At 36.2% G+C, this 20,070-nt stretch overlaps 1 protein-coding gene across 1 annotated transcript in view; it reads right to left on the reverse strand.

The window, feature by feature from the left end:
* The window catches only part of LOC135081293 (protein sickie), a 188,287-nt gene that overhangs the window by 12,109 nt on the left and 156,108 nt on the right, over nucleotides 1–20,070 (reverse strand). Inside the window, exons 19-21 of the mRNA XM_063976028.1 lie at nucleotides 8,197–8,280; nucleotides 6,809–6,937; nucleotides 2,595–2,759 (exon numbers count right to left, since the gene is read on the reverse strand). Coding sequence (XP_063832098.1) covers nucleotides 2,595–2,759; nucleotides 6,809–6,937; nucleotides 8,197–8,280 — 378 coding nt within the window. The remainder of the gene's footprint in view (nucleotides 1–2,594; nucleotides 2,760–6,808; nucleotides 6,938–8,196; nucleotides 8,281–20,070) is intronic.

A 20,070-nucleotide genomic window follows, 5' to 3' on the forward strand; every position in this document is an offset into this window, starting at 1 on the left:
CAACAACAAGTTCATATTAAAACGCTGAAGAGTTTTTTGTTTGTTTGTTTGAACGCGCTAATCTTAAGAATTACTAGTTTGATTGAAATCATTATTTTTGTGGTGAATAGCTCATACATTGAGGAAGGCTATAGGATATATACAATCACTCTACGACTAATAGAGGCGAAGCAGTAAAGAAAAATGTTGCAAGCACGGGAATTTAAACTATTTTTAAACTATTTTCCCTCGTACGAAGTTGATTTTGTGGCGTCGAACCTTGGACCAGGCATATGGCTAAGCAATGAAATCGTACAGGAGGGTACAAGGAAGAGGGGCAGCCACATTAGGTAACACAGAGTCGTTCAGGAGAGTGCCAGGAAGAGGTGCAGCAACCGCAGTTAAGGAACGGCTGGGACGAACAAGGATAAGCGAATCAAACTCGTGAGCCTTGTTAGGGTTACACTGGTTAAGGCGACCCTTTAGAAGGCTTGGAAGCATGTGGGTAACAAGCCATTGGACGTGGAGAGGGTCATTAATTATACGTATATTTTCTACTTTGCCGAACTTTAGCGCGAGAACGGTTTGTCCAAAACATATGAATTTGGTCTTATTCAATGCAGGATTAAGTGCCCTTTAACCGTCATGAAGACCACTTTTCGATAGGGTAAGTCCTTTACGCGGTATAACCGGAAAACCGAAAAAACGCCCCTTTCGGGGGCCCCCACCACTTAAGCACAACTCCGTCGAAGTCGAAAACTTAGGAGAGTCTTAATGGGCAACCAATGAAGCCATTAAAGCAAAAAAATCTTTTGTAGGAATTATTTCCGATTTAATCAATTTTTGTGTTTAATTCTACTGGCCTAATTAATATTTTTTCAGAATATATCATTCCATTAATCAAATATTAGCTATTAATGACAACTTGATAAATCGTAATGATTAAATAATTGTATGCGCATATGTATAAGAATTAGTTTTAAATAATATTGCTGAATATTTACTTCAGTTATAAAATCCAGTTATTAAATCAAATCGGTAATGTTCTCAAATTCCATAATAGTTCTAGTTACATTTAATTAAAATATAACGCTAGGCAATGATGAATTATATCTAATTATAATTATGCATATTATCTTTAATCAACTGTATTATTATTACCTATTATTTTGTGTATTAAAGACTTATTATTTATTATTTAGAAGATGCTTCTTCTATGGCTATACGAGAGATTACCATTTGTCCAATAGTAAGGTTACAGTTATTTTAACTGGCATAGCAACTAATACCACTTTGAATTATGTATATCCTATTCACTATGATTTCGAACTATGGCCTATTATGCTAATAGCACCTAACTATGATTTGAATTCCATTTTAGCATGTTTATGCTAATTTACAACAACATATTATACTGTAATTTTCGAGATTCTTTTTCTGTGATAAAAACGTTAAACGTTTGAATATTATTATATTCAACGATAAAATGAATGGATAGGTGGAACCGAGGTAAAGAAGGACTATTAAAGATACTAATAGTATTGGCCGATTCTTCATACAAATTGGAAGCCGACCAAACTATCGGCCGACTAAAACTCTGTGTCTGAGGGAAGTCTTTTTTATTATTACATTATATTTTAAGAAGAATGAAGAATGTTCACTAATTTTGTTTTTTAGCTTTCTGTATTCTCTGTTAAAAATAAAAAATACACGTGAAAGAATTATTTCGATACGTCAATTAGTTTCCAAGATATTGAATTTTAAAAGTGCGGGCGGCGGCCGGCCCGCCATTTTATGCGCGTGACGTCATTTTACAGTGACTGGCTCATATTTGTATGGGTGGAATCTTGCAAGCTGAATTAAGACCCACTTCCGAACAACCGATTAGGCTGAAATTTCGCAAACACATGTGATTTGGATGACCATGCAATATTATGATGACATGGAGCTGATCTGATGATGGAGCTGGAAGGTGGCCATAGGAACTCTATAATAAAACGACTTAAATGCATCGAGTTTGGGCTCGTTCGTTTTGTATTGACGAGTATTTTAATTCTATATAGTAATCGAGTTCTAATGATGGAGCTGGAAGGTAATTCGCAATAAAACGACACAATCGCATCAAGTTTGGGTTTGGTTCAATTTTAATTTCTGTGATGGGTCTGGGTGTTAATATGTATAATAAGTTTGTATTTACAAAAAAAAAAATATTTAAGTATGTTTATATCCGTTTTCTAGTGAGCGGACGCTGTGAATGTACGTCACACGGGGTCACGTGACCGTCGGCGGGACTCAATATTTAAGCGAACTTTGAATGCCTATAAAATCATAACTACTGGGTATTTTTGAATGAAATAAAAACTAATGTATTTGTAAATGTAAAAGCTTAACTGTAACATAGGTTTCAAGTGATTTTGCATACCTAGTAACATTCTCAATTGTTTGCTAATGGAGGGTTCTATGAAGCCTAAAGAAGGTTTACTCAACATACTTCTAAATAATAGTTGTAAAATATATTCCCTGATTGTCTGAATTCTCAATGTCAAGTCCTACTAATATTTTTTTCATAATTTTTAGGAAGGTGAACATTCTGATTAAAATCATACAAAACTCACCCATCCCTTCTTCTTGTGCTTCTTATCGTGAGGTGCCGAGGAACCGCTGCTTAAGCTGTTGATGCTTGAAACGCTGTCCGTTGACAAGTGACGAGTGATAGCCCCGTTGCCCGTGTGGATAGTACGTTGAGGAGACGACTGCTGCGTATGCGCATTTGGCTCCTGCTGTTTGGAACAAAAGGGTTTATTCAATAGGTATAATGTTCATACAACATTAAGTTAAACACTGTGGCATCTTATACTTATAAAATGTATAGTCTGATATAGTGTTGACTGCACACTCTACAGAAATAAAACTTTTTTTGCAAATCGTCTGTATTACAACGAAATAAGACGCACTGTGGTAAGCTTGATGTACTGTCGTCCGTACATCGAATTAAAATTATGTATCTCGATTTCGATTGTATGTTCTAAATTGGACATAAGTGATGTCATCATCTAACTAGCATCAACAACATGAGTAAAGAACAACTCTTGCAAATGTTTTTTAGACCAAATGGAAGGTCGATTGTTCATTCATAAACATCATGTTCGAGTGATACTTATTTGTGTTATGAATTTCTTTTTTCAGGTTTTGTTTTAAAGGCCAATTTTACACTTTGTTTTACGTGATTGGTCCGCCCGCATGCCGACTTTACGCATAATGAACATGAACATAAACTACGAACTACGTTAATTGTCGGCATACTTTTTATAAGTACTTTTTGTTTAGTTTAAGTGAATAGAATTGGATAAACAAACATTTCGTAATGATACGTATAATTACTACAAATTACATAATTGTAGAAAAATCAACAATATTTGTACGTTACCTGATTGTTGTGGTTTTAATTATGATTTATGGTCCATAACTTTAATAGGTTTGAATATTTATTAATATTTACCTCAAAGCTTCATAAACCCTGACCTTTCCTACATCGTACGACTTAGCATCATTTGGTTTTATCGAGTAGGGATATTAAGAAAACCCAACATTATCGATAACCGTTCGAGCCAACGTGTCGCGTAAATGCCAAGTGCACTGACATGTAAACGTAATGAATGCTCGTGCTAATTGAAACTAAAGACTCGTACTACGGTCATGCATATCGTGATTGACATGATGTCAGCAGTCGTAACAATCGTAACTAACGGGCCACCCACTGTGAACACGGTTGGAAAACTGAAAACTTGGTTCGCTTTCGTATGACGTATTCTTTCTGCACAAACGTTGTTTTGTGTAGTATACAGGGTGTTTGGCGCATCGTGTGCCAAAATGATTTGGCGGATAGAATGGGTCATTTCCTATATTTTCAGCCCCCATAACACGTTCCATGCCAGGCGGCTACTTTTATATTAATTTTTTTAGTAATTTCACCAAAATACCCAAATCGCATCATTTAATTTCGATTTAAAAAAAAACTAGTAGGCGTAGCCTCAAAGTAAATATTTTGTTTTGACGTGCATTGATGTAGGGTTGCATCAAATCTAAATTTACTAGCAAATATCATCCAGTTTTTTTTTTATTCAGCTTTGAAGTTTTCCTAAAAGTTAAAAATGGACTGAACATTTAAGTTTACATGGCTATAAAAAATAAATATCCCCATTTAAACGGTATACTAATCTTGTTTAAATAATAACAATAACTTCACAAATTCCTTAAATTAGTGCATTGACTCTACTCGGACTGATTTCCGAAATTTGTGTTTAAAGCCTCTTTTGTGTGAATAGCACGTTATTAAACACCTAACAGGTAACAATTATTTATCTTATGCAATGTAACAACCTTTACCCTATCGTTTTTCAATGTGGATTTCTTGAAATTAAAGACGAAAATAATTATTTTGATCGTTTATTAATTATTACAAATTTTGTTCAAAATGACCGTCTCGGCAACGTATACACTCACGACATCTTCTTCTAATTTTAACTGTTGTCGTATGCAGCCACATTTCTCTTTTTATTACTACAAAGGCGTTTTCTACTCGTGGATTGGAAGAGATGGCCCTATACAGTGGCCTGCACGTTCCCCAGACCTAATTCCATTAGATTTTTACGTCTGATTACGAGCTAAAGAACTGGTGTACGTAACGGATTCAAACAATAGAAGAACTACAACAACGAATAGAAAACGCCTTTGTAGTAATAAAAAGAGAAATGTGGCTGCATACGACAACAGTCGAAATTAGAAGAAGATGTCGTGAGTGTATACGTTGCCGAGGCGGAAATTTTGAACAAAATTTGTAATAATTAATAAACGATCAAAATAATTATTTTCGTCCTTAAATTCAAGAAATCCACATTGAAAAACGATAGGGAAAAGGTTTTTACATTGCATTAGATAAATAATTTTTACTTGTTAGGTGTTTAATAACGTGCTATTCACACAAAAGGGGCTATAAACACAAATTTCGCAAATCAGTCCGAGTAGAGTCAATGCACTAATTTAAGGAATTTGTGAAGTTATTGTTATTATTTAAACAAGATTAGTATACCGTTTAAATGGGGATAGACTAGAGAAGTTTTGATAAAATCCGAAGATCGCTATCTCTTTTATTTATTTTTTTATAGCCATGTAAACTTAAATGTTTAGTCCATTTTTAACTTTTAGAAAAACTTCAAAGCTGAATTAAAAAAAAACTAGATGATATTTTCCAGTAAATTTAGATTTGATGCAACCCTACATCAATGCACGTCAATACAAAATATTTACTTTGAGGTTACGCCTACTAGTTTTTTTTTTAATCGAAATTAAATGATGCGATTTGGGTATTTTGGTGAAATTACTAAAAAAATTAATATAAAAGTAGCCGCCTGGCATGGAACGTGTTATGGGGGCTGAAATATAGGAAATGACCCATTCTATCTGCCAAATCATTTTGGCACACGATGCGCCAAACACCCTGTATAAGCCAAGTGAATATGTATATTTATTTATAAAAGTAATCAATATGAAATCAGACATTTCCTGCGTAGACGTAGACACTGTGCCAAGTTCATAAATGCCAAGTCAAGTCTCAAGATCTACACTGAATTGAGATTTTCGTTTTCATTATATCCAGTTGCTTCCATTTGGCACCTTGCAACTCAGTTGCTTCTGATGGTGTGCAATAAAAATGTCTACATTTGCGCAGTCCCTTAGTCTGAAGAAACGTTTGAGGTTCGCCCAAACCAACTCATCAGCCCCCGTGCGCGATGGCGATGGCGATCCTACTGATTTCTACTGATCGCTATAGCAACTTAGAGGTCGACGTCTCATAGGCCGATGTAGAACAGAACTGTTTGACGATCAATTTGATGCAAATGAGCGTTAGTTGCCTTGTTAGCTACTATTTATTGAACGGCACTATCTCAGTACATAATTGTGAATATCCGCAGCATAGCTTGAAAACTGCAGCCATTAAACAAAAAGCTAATGCACTTGAACTCATTACGTATGCTGATGATGCCTTGCATAATGATTAATGGCTCTATTGGCCGACTTTGCGTTTTATCTCTTACAAGTGATAGCAGCGTAGTTTCTATAGTTTGTAATTAAATTAGAAATTTAAGCCATCGCATAATAATATTACGCTTAATGATGAATAATAACATTTATTTTAGATTCTAGCACACATAAGTCAGAATTACAATTGTAAAATCTAGAAGGCCAATAACAAGACATAATAGTTTTAACATCAGGTCACAGGATATGTTCGATTTCTAACACGATTTATTTTATGGAAAGTTTGTTTAACAACCTAATTAGTTCAGGTAGAATGACCACTGAAGCGTTGACAGGCGAATCACGGACGGTTTAACCTGTCAAATGACGTTGCTTTCATTAACACGAATGCCTAGTGAAATGCATTGGAGGGGTCATGCCATCTTAGACTGCTTACGGAACTTTCCCACCTCTCGTTCCCACCGCTGCAACTCCTGTGTAGCCAGGATCTACAGCTTGACCGCCAATAAAAACCCAACCAGTGAAGGCCAAGTTTGTCCCGGAGGAAAGTTAACTGTCATTGGACCCGCAGCGAAATTAATCAGAAGAACATAGGAGAAGATCGAAGAGCTTGCGTAGCAGCTAAATCCTTTATTACTATTCCATGAACGCTGTCATCACTGCTCTCATTCATCTAACCAAAAAATTTCATAGTCCCATTTAAGTTTCTTGTATTTAGGCTAAGTTCTTATTCAATAAATTTATCTTATCTATCTTATCTTATCTATTTATTCACAAACTGTCAACTAACCTGTCCTGTAACGTTGACTCCATCGGCGCGGATGCCCATGGACTGCATGTGAGCCGTGGTCAAGCCAGCTTGGATGGACTGCTTCCGAAGTAACTCGATCGTTTGACGCAGTTCCGTTAGCTCCGAGTCCTGAGTGAAGAAGTATTGAATTAGAACCAGCTGAAATTTCGCTTTTAAACTTTGTTTTATGCTTTAACCACACCAACGAGTACAGATCGCCGGCGCGTTCATAGGCCAATGACAGGTCGCGTGAAATGTCACTGGTCGCGTGGCGCGCGATGGCGATCTGCACGCGTTGGTGTGGTTGAAGCTTTAGAAGGATATGTAATCTAACTTTTTCCAGTCTCTTCGGTTGAATGCACTCATTTAGTACTTAAAGGAGGAAGTAAAAAAAAACATGTTGGTTAATTTTTTATATTTTCATTTGGTAACACGAATGGACGTGGTCAGCGAATGACGAGATTTTCGACCAATAAGGTTTTACCTCCAAAATAATATGATCGTGATCATAACACTCCCAAACGAGTTAGTCATACGGAATAAGTGTTAATAATCCACAAATTCGCTTTTTACACAAATTCAAGGTTTCTTGCAATTGTAAGCGAAGTGAACAGATAAGCACGATGGATTTAATGTTACACTTTACGAGATAAGTAGTTCCGTGATAACCGTGTTCATTATCAATAGGAATATAAATGTATAGAAAGTTATACTCCCATAAAAGGTAATGGAGGTTTATTTATTTACTTAGTTTTAACCGTAATTTTCAACAGCTTATAAACGCACCTGCTTCGTGATTGGAAATGTAATCGTTATTTATGGATTAATTTGTGAGACTTTAAGGCCGATTTTTCCGTACACTTTATTTGAAGAATATAGTTGGGAAAGGCTTGGAATAATACGAGTTCCCCTAAGCACCTACTTATAAATAGCAACAAGAACCTATCCTAGGTTGCCACTTAAACTGTAATCAATTACTTTAGCTTGTTGATTTTTAAACAAAAACGAATAAATGAATTAATTATGTAAAGAACTAAGTTGGTTTTTCTGGACTAAAATGAAGATAGGGCAAAAGAAAAAAAAGTTTAAATTATAATTACAAAACTAAAAATATAAAAAATATTTTACCGACAATAATTAGTATGCCCTAAGAAGTAAAATTGGAATTATTGGAAGATTATAGTGAAAAAATGTTAATTGCCAATTAAATCCAAATTAACGAATAGTACTAATTAAATAAAAAAATAGGTTTAGATATAAATAATTTTATATTCCGTGCTATTAAAAATTAATTGTATTTTAATTGATTTGAAGCAGCATTCCGTATAAAAAGGTCCATTAAGTGGTTGGATAAGCTTTAACCTGGTGCTATAAAACGGGTTTACTACCTTTCTCTCGGCGGTGGCTGTTAGCTGCTGCAGCCGCTGCGTCATGTTCGAGAGGCTCTGCTCGAAAGCGGAGACAACGTGCGCCTAAAACAATGGAAAAACATAATTAAATACGGATTTCTTACTTATTGTCGCCCCCTGAAAAGATACCATTATCATCATACAAATAGTCTGTCGAATTTTACCATTTGAAAGTTATGGTGATTTGAAATAATATAAATATCTCCTTCCTTGACCAGGAAACAATGGGTTGGGTAATAAAATGGCACCTCCCCCAAAGCCTATGCGCAGCAGAGGACTGTTGGATGATGATAAATCGCTAAGTAATTTATTTTTGGTGTTAATAGATGATGTTCTATGACTGAGACAAATTTTAAGTAATATAATAGCTGTTCTATTACGGACATCATCACCTAACGATAGCATCTTCTTACCACACGCTAACACATTGTCATCGTATATTCTGAATGCATGCATTCACAAATCACTGAATTATTTGTCATTCGATTTAACACAATGAATTAGAAACCGAACCTGTCGCTTCCAATATCATGTTACATGAAGCGTAGGCGATCGGTGTCGAATAATCTGTATTAATTTAACAATATCAATTCATTATTTGTAGGTAAACTAAATCTATGTAAGTGAAACTACTTATAAATAAATATTTATTCACGGCCAAAGGAAACGAGTAATTTTACAGTAATCTTGTGCGGTCTCTTTACGGGTTACCACTAAATAACTAAGATTTCTACTCTGTTCAGTAATCAGAGATGACCACAGGCCGACACAGATCTCTACACGACACCTCGGTTACTCGCAGGGCCAGATTATGTATTCAGACCAGCGTTCCTAGCTCGATAATGATTAAGATCGTTCTCGGCTTTCCTCCAAACCGGTCGGATGTATGTTCGTGATGATAAAATAATTACTTGCGTCATGTTATGCCATCGTAAATATTGGCTATAAACATTTTATTAACTGTTAAAAGTGACTCATCGGAATAAATTGCTTTATAGGTCGGTAATGGCTGACGTGGGCGTAGCTGGACAAGGGACCCTTTGTTTGCCACGTCACAGGAGCGCACTTAGCAAAATTAAAGTAGAGGGTAACGACCCCGAACATGAACATGGGATACGTATAACGGTGTAATATAACTATAAATATTCAGTGGGAGTGGCCATTAAATATTTTAATTGAGACCGTTCCGAATGCCAATATCACTAGGTTAAAAATATATTTTCTTAATAGGGTAATTCACCTGCCGGTGAACACGCTGCTTAACCAATTAAGGTATCCAGGCGTCATTGATAGATCTTGAAGACGTCTTGCACGTGCCGGCGAATGTAGAGGTGCAATAAATTACTAGGGTCTGATGGTTCCTTAGGTTCTTTACTGGGGCACTATAATATAGTTTAAGTATTGGACTTCAAATAAATAAGAACCTATATTATTTTATTTATGGTGTAAACCTCTGTGTGTAAACAATAACTTCTTCCATAATGGTTGATGTAATAACATTATAGCGAGAACTTTAAATCGATTCAGACATAATGACTCTTAACAATATTGTATTAACATAAAAGTTACGAATGCTAGTTAAGTGTCTTCATAAACATTGAAGTTTTACGTTCAATGAGAGTAAGCTAGCCTGAAGGTAATCATTTTTAAAGAACCCTAAAAATATATTGAATTGCTGGAACAGGTGGGAGCTAATTGTTATTAACAGCTGCATATCTGCAGCCGCGCTTTAACAGCTTAATGACGCGATTAAAATAGTACATTAAATGGTCTTCTTAAAGTACAATAATACAGTTCTTCTCAGTATTTTACAGGACATTACAGAACTACATACTTACTTAACAAGGCAACCGGGAGCTTGCATTATCATAACTAAAATGCCTTCGGTTAAGCTCCATTGATATGCAAAACAGACCCCTGTTTTGTAATGTAACTGAATATGACCTATGATCAAGCAATAATTCGGTAAATTAGTGGTCCCTATACAGACACAATAGCGTTGAACACAAACGACAATTTGCACCAATTGAATGCAGTTAGAGCGACGAGTTGTTTCCGACTTTCGTTGTAATTATTCTATGGGATACTACCAGACGCATGCAAATTAACGAACAAACATGTTTTGTTAACTGCATGCTAACAATTCAGCACGAACGCAAATAAAATAATTAATGTTCTTAAATTGCTGTTCACAGGAACTGAAAATTTTATGTAACACTATTATAACAAACACGCATGAGAGTTATGAGTTTACATACCTATAGTTTATGTAAACAGTAAACATCAGTGTATATTGAAAAGTAGTACCTATTCGACTCGTAATTTGGCAAAACATGACACAGCATTGATAAAAACATGATATCGTAGGTGTAGCACGTTTAAATCCCAAACCCACTCCGCGTCCCACTGCGGTATTTTACGAGAGATTGTTACAATATTCTCAACAAGAGAGATTATTTGTTCAAGTGCACTCTTCCTTATTCGGCCGCAGCGTATCTGGGCTGCACGTCTACGGTCAATTTATGACGACGCCCATCTAAAATACGACCAACTAGCTGTCAAAAATTACTTATTAGGGCCCTAAATTCATCGCTTTTGTTTGGCATAGATTGAGTTGCATAAGTTCTTTTTAATGTGCTTATAAAACGCTTTATTTATAACATTGTAGAGAAAAGTTACTGTTATTGACACAATACGGGACACCAAAAACGGAATAATAATATTATTAATACAGATCATATTTCAAATTAAGTTCTATTGACTATTGTGGTTTCAACAATGCAGCCGGTAGCAGAAACCTGCTAGGAACAAAGCCAGCATAAACAAGCCCTGCAAGAAATGAGGCGGCTGCGTTAAGAAAGTATGCCGTGGTCAGCTTGCCCCCAGTCAGACATCGCGTCGCGGTAACTACGCGAGATCCTATCAAACGTTCAATGCCTTCGGAGAAAACACAAAACTTCGAATCAATAATGCTAATAAGCCGAACGGTGAAGATGAACGCCGAAAGATTTTAAATTAACAAATATCCAAAGCTTTCACAATAGTATTTTCTCTATCTCCCGCATCTTTAGCTGGATAATTTGCATTAAAATGCGCAACAGAATTGATATTGAAATTTTAATGCATTTTATCTGTTCATGTCGTTTGCCAGCGATTGCTCAAGTTCAAAGGTGTCCCCTGCGGCCACAACAATGGGTACGTCTGTGAAGTGGAGGTCTACTACCGGCGGGAATACAATAATAATACATGATACTATGACAATGATATTATCAGGAGGATTGCAAAGCAAACTTAATACAAATTCAATCTGATATAACCTTCACAAATACAGACAATAAATTACCTACACTTAGATATTACACTCTAATGTTACATAGACTAAACAGCTGTATAAACTTGTCCTAATTTGCTACTTAATACATTTTCTTTTAAACATTTTTATTAATGAAATGGATGTCGACACTGTTCTACTTGTTATTCGATTCTAATGAGTTCAGTTAGTTTTATCATCGTGGGAAACCACGTTTCGAAGTGGTTAAATCTCTGAATGGGATAGACGGGTCGACGATTAAGTCAACACCTGACCATCCGCACCATTATCAGGTACCATCGTTTTGGTAGCCAGGTAAATATTTTTTGTGCACTATAAAAACTTCTTTTAGAAAAACATTTGTTAAGATTGCGTTCGATTTAATGTACCGTGATAGTGATTAATAATATTTCTAATACACTACATTATGTAACGCTATTAGAAAGTGATACTTACTGGTGATGCGTCATTTAAATGGTAAGATTTTACGAATCATTTTGAATCATACAGTTTCTATGATTTTATAAATAAACCAACTCAAAATCAGGTGAGCAGGTGCGTGTCTTAAAATGGATTTTCAGTTGTTTAGTCGATAGCGTCCCTCCGCAACATACGAAATAACATTTCCTGCTTAGGAGGAGTTAAGGGAGTTTTCATGGCACACCCCATGCACGGCCCGTCAGGTGAATAATGCACACGCCATGTAGGTACCTAATTAATATTCTCCCCTCGGCGATGTTACGATTTTACATTATACTTTCATTGCAATCCATTATACAATTAGACATTTCACGAGGGACTAACTAAACCACACCTCAACGAAAACATGACCATTGAAAGTGATTCATTAGAAGCTTTCTCTGCTGACTAAAAAAACATGTAAGTAGTTGTTTGTTACGATAATAATAAAATAATAAATAGCAAAACTTACCTCTTCTAATATTGGACAGCTCTTATACCGTGATTTTTTAATGGCTAATTCCCACCAAGGAATTGGAGGCTTTGCTCTAAGTATAGTTTGGCATCCGATCTTTGGATCTTGCGATTCATACAAAGTTCCTAAGGTTCGAGAAGAAGGCCGAGACAATAAATGTTCTTCATCATCTGCGGGTATTCCGGTTACACACTCGCAACATTTATGAGGCCTTTTCTGAATATTCTGTGGTCTGTAGTCAGCACTGAATGAATGTCTGTAGTTAAGTCGTTTCGAGAACCCGTTTGTTTCGCTCACAGATCTTTTAAAGCCATTTCTATTATTTTGCAGAGCCATTCTCGGTATTTGCTGCACTTCGCTAATAATAGTTTCATCGTTCAAAAGTGTAATATCCCCAGTGAGAGGCGTGTTGGGTTCCGAGTGATACCCCATCTTGTTTCGTTGTAAGCTTCGATATAACGAAAGCTCATTGTTATTTGGTGGCTTCAAATCTATAAACTTGGGCCTCCGCAAGTTGAGCGTGGCAAATTTTTGAGGTGATTTGTGGAATTTAGATTTGTTGGGCAAGTCTCTGAGTACATCCTCTGTGTCTGTCGATGGTATCGTGGAATTGTCGCTGTAACTTGATATAGGCCTGTCGTTATCGGTGAGGTACGAGGAAGACTCCGAGCAATTATCTCGGTCGCTATGGCTTCTTCTGTAGTCAACGGTGGAATGCTGTTCCGCTCCATCCTGATTGACTACGTGATGCTCATACGACAGTCTGTCGCCGTTAGTCAAGTTCGCGGTGCCAATTTTTTCTCCAGTCCTAGCGTCCTGTTCGCCCAAGTCTAAGCTTCTCAAGCGTCTCCGTGGCTTCGTGTCTATAGAATCATAATGAACTTCTTGTTTACCGTTCACGGATTTCACTGGAGAACACCTTTTTGATTGCGGCGGCGTCACTTTCGCGTAAATCGGCTCGGTAAAGCTCAGCCGTGACGGTTTATTTGAGTTAACGTTTGTTGCGGATTCTGCCACGTACTGAACACCACAACTGCTTTCTAAGAAATGATTTTTGGTTGATCTATTTAACGTGAAATATTCAGAGTGTCTTTGAGGTAGATTCAACGTTTGTTTTGGTTCAACAAGGTTTGTAATCTTAATTCTACTTCTTGGAGCACGGATTGTGGCAAATCCATCGTGAATCGGCGAACCATGATAATTTTGTGAAGTGGTTACGGCCATTTTAGAGAAATTTTCAAATTATCACAGGTTAAGGTGTATACCACTATAATTCTGAATTTAGGATTGAAAAACACCAAATCTCGTAACATTTTGCACCATACAGTCTCGGCAGCATTACTGGGAAAGCGTAAAATTGTAAAACATAGTTCTAGTGCCTTGCGTTTACCGGGACTGTGTTTTAAGTAACTGTAGCGATATGTAATGGAAAACATCAATAGCGAAGCTAAAATTATGGATATGACTGCAGAGTCATATGGATAACTACTCGTAAACATACATAATTATTCTAAATATACATATTTAGAATGAATAAAACCATAAGCAGAACCAGTTGTTCTCAATAGTTCCACTTGACTCTTTAAACCATCAAGTACTGTAGACCGCTGGTTTATTTTGGATTCTTGATTATTCAGTAAAAGGGCTGCGCTATTGCTTGCCACTTGAATAGCTTGTATTTCTGTGTATTGAAGATCTGTTTTTGATTATTTAAAACAAAAATTATACGATTGTATTGGGCAAGTTGATATTGCTATCTAGAAAATCTCTATTTATTTTTTATTTGGATTAATTGAATCGATAATATCAAAAATCATTGACAATAACGAGTGCATGAATTGAATTCAAAGGCATAGACAAGGTGCCATATATGGATGAACTTTCTAATTCAGGAATAGACATTCGCGCGCGTACTAGTTGAGTGACTGTGCGGATTGTTTGTAATTATTTTTTATCTTTGTATCACATGTCACTGTTTATGGTTATAATAAGCGACGGGGGAATGTATGCATCCGGCTGTGAGTACGAGCACAGAATAAGTAATAGTACAGGTACAGAAGGATTACTCCGCAAGACGATTTAAATAAATGCGAGTCTTGCTACGACGCGATACAGTGGAATTCAGCTCGCACAGCACTACGTACCTACAATTTTATTCACCTACAAGTTTTGTCTCTTTCTATCGCGTGCCTCTGAACTCTTCTTACGCTGTTAGGGTTGCTGTCTAGTAGTGTCTAGTAAAAAAATATTTAATCTACTTATTTGTAATGAGGTACGTATGTAGGTAAGTACGCATTCATTATGGAAAACCTTGGGAGAGGCCTTTGTCCAGCAGTGGACGTCATTTTTGGCTGAAACGAACGAACGCATTCTGAGCAGTAGTCATGGTAAGTTAGGTTAATATACTATCCTAAGAATTATTGATTACCTACATGGCCAACATACCTTTCAGCATCTTTGGGAAGCGAAAAAAAAGATAAATCCGGTAGATTTCTTTTCGAATTTAAACACCCGAACACCGCACAATAATATTTCATTCTCTTTATGTCCATTTTTAAATAATACTTCGATCATAGAATTAGGTACTACAACGCACGCCAGCGTCCTGACGGGCGCGCGCGTGACACTCGACTGATATAATACCCGCCGGCGGGGCGCTTCGCTGTAGGTAATTATCGGATGTACCGCGCGGAGTGAGCCAGGCCTGGTACGAGCCAATTACACCGTTGGGTCCACGCATGTTATTTAAGATACTTTTATGTTATTATACATATAGAAATGTTGTCTCTACCTCTTAATAATTTGTGATTAAAAAATATAGATACTAACGCGTACTAAATGTTACGCAGTTTGACGCAGTAACATTATTCTTAAACTTAACTCATCATAATTAAAGATAAAATAAATCAGGAATTATCAATAATTTAAATCGTTGTCTCTAGTTACTCTACTCATCGCCAGTTTGAAAATCAAATAACATCAGTCAGGTCATGCGTGACACATCGGGTTAATCCATCCATAAAATATTGAAGGGGAAGGTGACACCCATTCCGTTTTACCGACCCTCTTGTAATAATTCATTTAAAAAGAAATATACAGTAGATATTACAGACAGGTACTAAAACGTTGTACTATTATGAGAGCAAGCCGGAACTTTTGTTTCGTCCGTACAACTTGGATTAATGTCGACACATTTTGATAATTAACAATCAATTAAATGTTACTAAGACTGTCTACATGCTCTCGAGTCGTATTCGAATGTTACATAATAAGTCGTTACATACAATAATTTGATTCAATCTGATCGGATATGATACGGTCTAATGCCTTGAATACATAGTCTGCTGACTGCTCCTTTACGATCATTTCCCGTCCAGTGATCACCTTTTAAAACAGGAGCTGCTATTTGGATTCCACTAAGCGCTTGCAAGGGCAAAAAGGACAAGAACAATGTTTGTATAGCTTTCTCCTTCACACTAGTGCAACGCTTGCACCGTGTTCGTATCAACGACCTGCGCGTAGCCAGCTTGCCGCATCGTAGTAGCAAAGCCCTCACAATATTTTCATTTCACGGTCATTTCGTAACATTTCAATAACCCTTGTTCTGATTGACTGACGTTTGTAAATAAATAAACTCTGATCGCGCATAATTTATAGAATCGAGATAACAATGGGACCGATTGAACAGATAACAATGATAACGGTACACCGACACAAAGCATCTCTACATTTATGTTTGTTCATCTAAAAATCTAGGTTGTTTCAATATCACTATGTGTATTGGTCCGAAAATAATATGTCCGGTTGCAAAATAACGAACTGTACTCTCTCATTGTAGGCAGGTCTATGATAATGGTTATTTCTATAGCTTCAAACCTCCACTAACGAAAGTTAACTCTTCCTTCGGACTTTCTATGGTATCGAGTAAATTTATCTGATATCATCTTCAACCAAGTGAATCTATGAGTTTCTGGACAATCTTCCTTGCTTTTATGTCTACAATCAGATAATTTTCTACAGATGGTGTTAGGAAATTTCTCTGTAGCTTTTTATAATCAACTTCATCGACCATAAGATTACATACTACCGTTGGAACTTAATGCATAGAAATAACGCTTAAGTCATATTAATGCTATACATAATGAAATACAATCGATTGCCGCGTAAGACACTGAGCAGAACAATCTTATGATTTATTGTTGTAATAAATAACCTCAAACAAGGCGACAACGCGTATTGTAACTTGCAATTTACTGAATTGTTTGTAACCTTATACGATACATTGTAGAACTGCAGAAACGTAACCTTAAATCATAAGTACCTAACCTTCTCAAATTCAGCGTAGAGCTACGTGAGGTAAACAATTTCGTTTTTAACGTAGCTATCTTTAAATATGCTTATGAATAATAATATTTATCAGTATCATCGATTATTAAGGTCATCGGTGAGAAGCGATTATGATGCTAACGGTTTAGTTTTGCTTACTGTCGATCATATGAGAAACGATTGTTTACCGCGAACCTTATGCATAACGAACATTAACTGTACAAGGTGCGAGTTACTTGATGGGAAACTGTAATGTAGGCATGTGACCTTAATGGGAACATAGAAATGATCCATGGCAGCAGCATCTACCAATGTTTGATGGAGACGAGATTTTACAGTTAGCTCTGAGAGCCGGTTTATTTTAATTACTACTATGTATTTTATTTTGTAATAAAACAAAAGACGACGATATTATCATAATGAGCATGGGAAGTGAATTGAAATAATATTAAAATTATCAGTTAGAAAGATGAAGTTGAAACAGCGGTAGTGTCTCCGGGAATTTATCGCATGACCCACGTTCATTAGTGTACAAATTACGGGTAGTTACGTTACTACAACCGTAGTTGTAAATACACGTAGCGTAGAGTTCGTAGCATGTATTTTAGATAATAACTAAGATGATTGGTTACGTACTATCAGATATTAATTGTAAGTATATTTTGAACATTACAAAGATAATTTTAATGCGTGTTTTCGACAAAAAATGAATGAAGAGATAATTTAAACTGACATTTATATCCCTCTGACCTCTCTATCTGAGTTGTAGAATTACGTAAATAATGTAAACTGTAATACGGTTATAATTACATATTTATCTATCATATCATTAGCAATTTAGCTTACGAGTCAAAGGATCAAACAATGTGAATTACAGATTGAACTACAATATAGAGTTTATACCTACGTGCCATAAAATAGAATTGTGTTTAAGATTACAAGATGTATGACTGTACAAGATGGCATAGAAAGTGTAGTACAAGTGAAACATCTTTGAAATGGAATAGAAATTGTAGCTAACAAGCATTCGAGCTGTAACAATTGTGCAGGATATGTCAGACGATGTAACTGCATTCTCAAGTGCTTTCAAAAGGTCAAACAAAACATCCACGATAAATACCAAACATTTTAATGTTCCTATTGTACAGCGTGAATTTTTTATACATTGGACACTCCTAGTATTTTTTATCGAATATTTTAAATATTTTATTAGCAACGTCTAACCAAATTCAAGTAAAACGTGAATACAAAATTAACACTAAACTTGTGAAGAGGCCTTCAAGCAGGCAATATCTCAATCACCAATGACGTCTGCGCGACTAAAGAATTTAAACTTGTATCTAAGCATATTCAAACCGATACAAACGTTATACTAGTAGTAACATAAATAACTGCGCAAATGTGTGTTTTATATGTTTAATCATGCGCAAGTGGAATATTAAGAATAACGATGATATCAGAGGGGTAAGGAATTATCATGCTATGTGAATAGGATTTAACCTTAGAATCTTGGTGCGGCTTTAATTCTGTATCAAACTCTACATTATGTGAAATATTTACAGCATTTACAGCTTTCAGATTATGATTTACGACGTTTATGCATAAAATGTTGGCGAAACGATCAACATTTTTTACTACGCTACGAAAAGCGGTGACTATCGAACCGTCCCAAACCAACAGTTAAAAGGCTCAAGGGTAGCATCTGTTGTGCACATGGCCCAGTATGTGGCAGCATAAGAGCTCGCAAGAAGGTACAGACATTCGATACAAACGAGGTGAGCGCAGAACACAGCATCATCTGGTAAATTTTTTAATTGCAGATAATGCGGTCAAGGAGTTAATTACGTTCATCTTTAACAGCACATCGTGGAAATTATCACTATCTACAGATTTCATGAATGATGTTACACTAACATTAGACAATATGCGAACATAATCCATAAATCATAAATAATAACCATAAATAATCGGCCGTTTGGTGTAGTGGTTCGAAACGGACTACTATTCCGGAGGTAGCGGGTTCGATTCCCGCACAGTACAAACATTTGTGTGCATGAACATATTTGTTTGTATTGGACTGGGTGTTTTCTATGTATAATAAGTATGTATTTACAAAAAAAAAGTATTTAAGTATGTTTATATCCGTTGTCTACTAGTACCCATAGTACAAGCTTTGCTTAGTTTGGGCCTAGAAGCGCAGTGTAAAATGTCTAAGGATAAATCACGCAGTAAACTGTGAATAGACGGAAAATATTCGCACAGTAAATTTCTAAATGATTAGTAAAGGTTCCCCGTGATCTGATTAGCATAAACATTCGATTTCTATACGCGCATAACGACGCTAGCCGAAATTCGAGTGAAACGAAACGATTATGTTTCGATCGTTATTAGAATACGATAGGTATCGCAAAACGGGAGTAGTATGCGAAACAGTGAGTTTCTCAGACGACAGCAATAAACACGAATTCAGTGGGTTGGGCGCATTGTTTGCTTTGCATGTGTGCACACGTCGTCCATGTCGAATGCTAGCAGTGAATTTTAAGGGCAACTGCGTGACCCCCGACCTCCATACTGAGCTATTGTCATGCTAATGGCACCAACCAAATACTAATCGACTGTGACGAAATTACATTGTACTGATTGAGGTTAAATTTCGCTAAACTACGGAAATAGGTAAGTAGGTACGCGTGAGTATCTAACGCTGAAAAAACAGATTTCTTTTCCGTTCACAACATGTTAATGAAAAACAAATCTGGTTCAAGATATTGCTCAAGGAAACGATACACGACAGTATATTCACGCAAGTAACCGTTACATAGACAGGCTATTATTTTTCTGTTAAAATAACTCAAAAGAACTTGATAAAGTGATTAACCTGTCACCGGCAGGGATGACCGTGTAAAGGTGGCAAAAAGCGGACTCACTTGACCACCAACAACTTCGCGTATACTCGTATTCCGAGTCTAAAGATCACTAGTTCCATTAAATCTTGTATCTTGCCTGACTATTCTGATCCGTAGCATTCAACACGTGATATTAACGCTTCCTAGATAGATATAGCCTTAGATTAATAAAACCTAGATAGATAGTCAGTGCACGAAAGGTGAGGCAGCTTTTAGTAAGCCAGAATGGCTTACCCGTAAACGTCACATGAACTGTCAAAGTGAAAAATTGGTAAACACGTCCGACGAATTTTAATTAAATAAGACGGTTTGGGCTGTGAAAGGGTGTCTAAATACATCAAAAAAAGGAAAGAAAGTGACCAGTGTTACATTTCATAAGT

This window comes from Ostrinia nubilalis, chromosome 2 (assembly GCF_963855985.1).
Source record: "Ostrinia nubilalis chromosome 2, ilOstNubi1.1, whole genome shotgun sequence".
NCBI classification, from domain to species: Eukaryota; Metazoa; Arthropoda; class Insecta; order Lepidoptera; family Crambidae; genus Ostrinia; species Ostrinia nubilalis.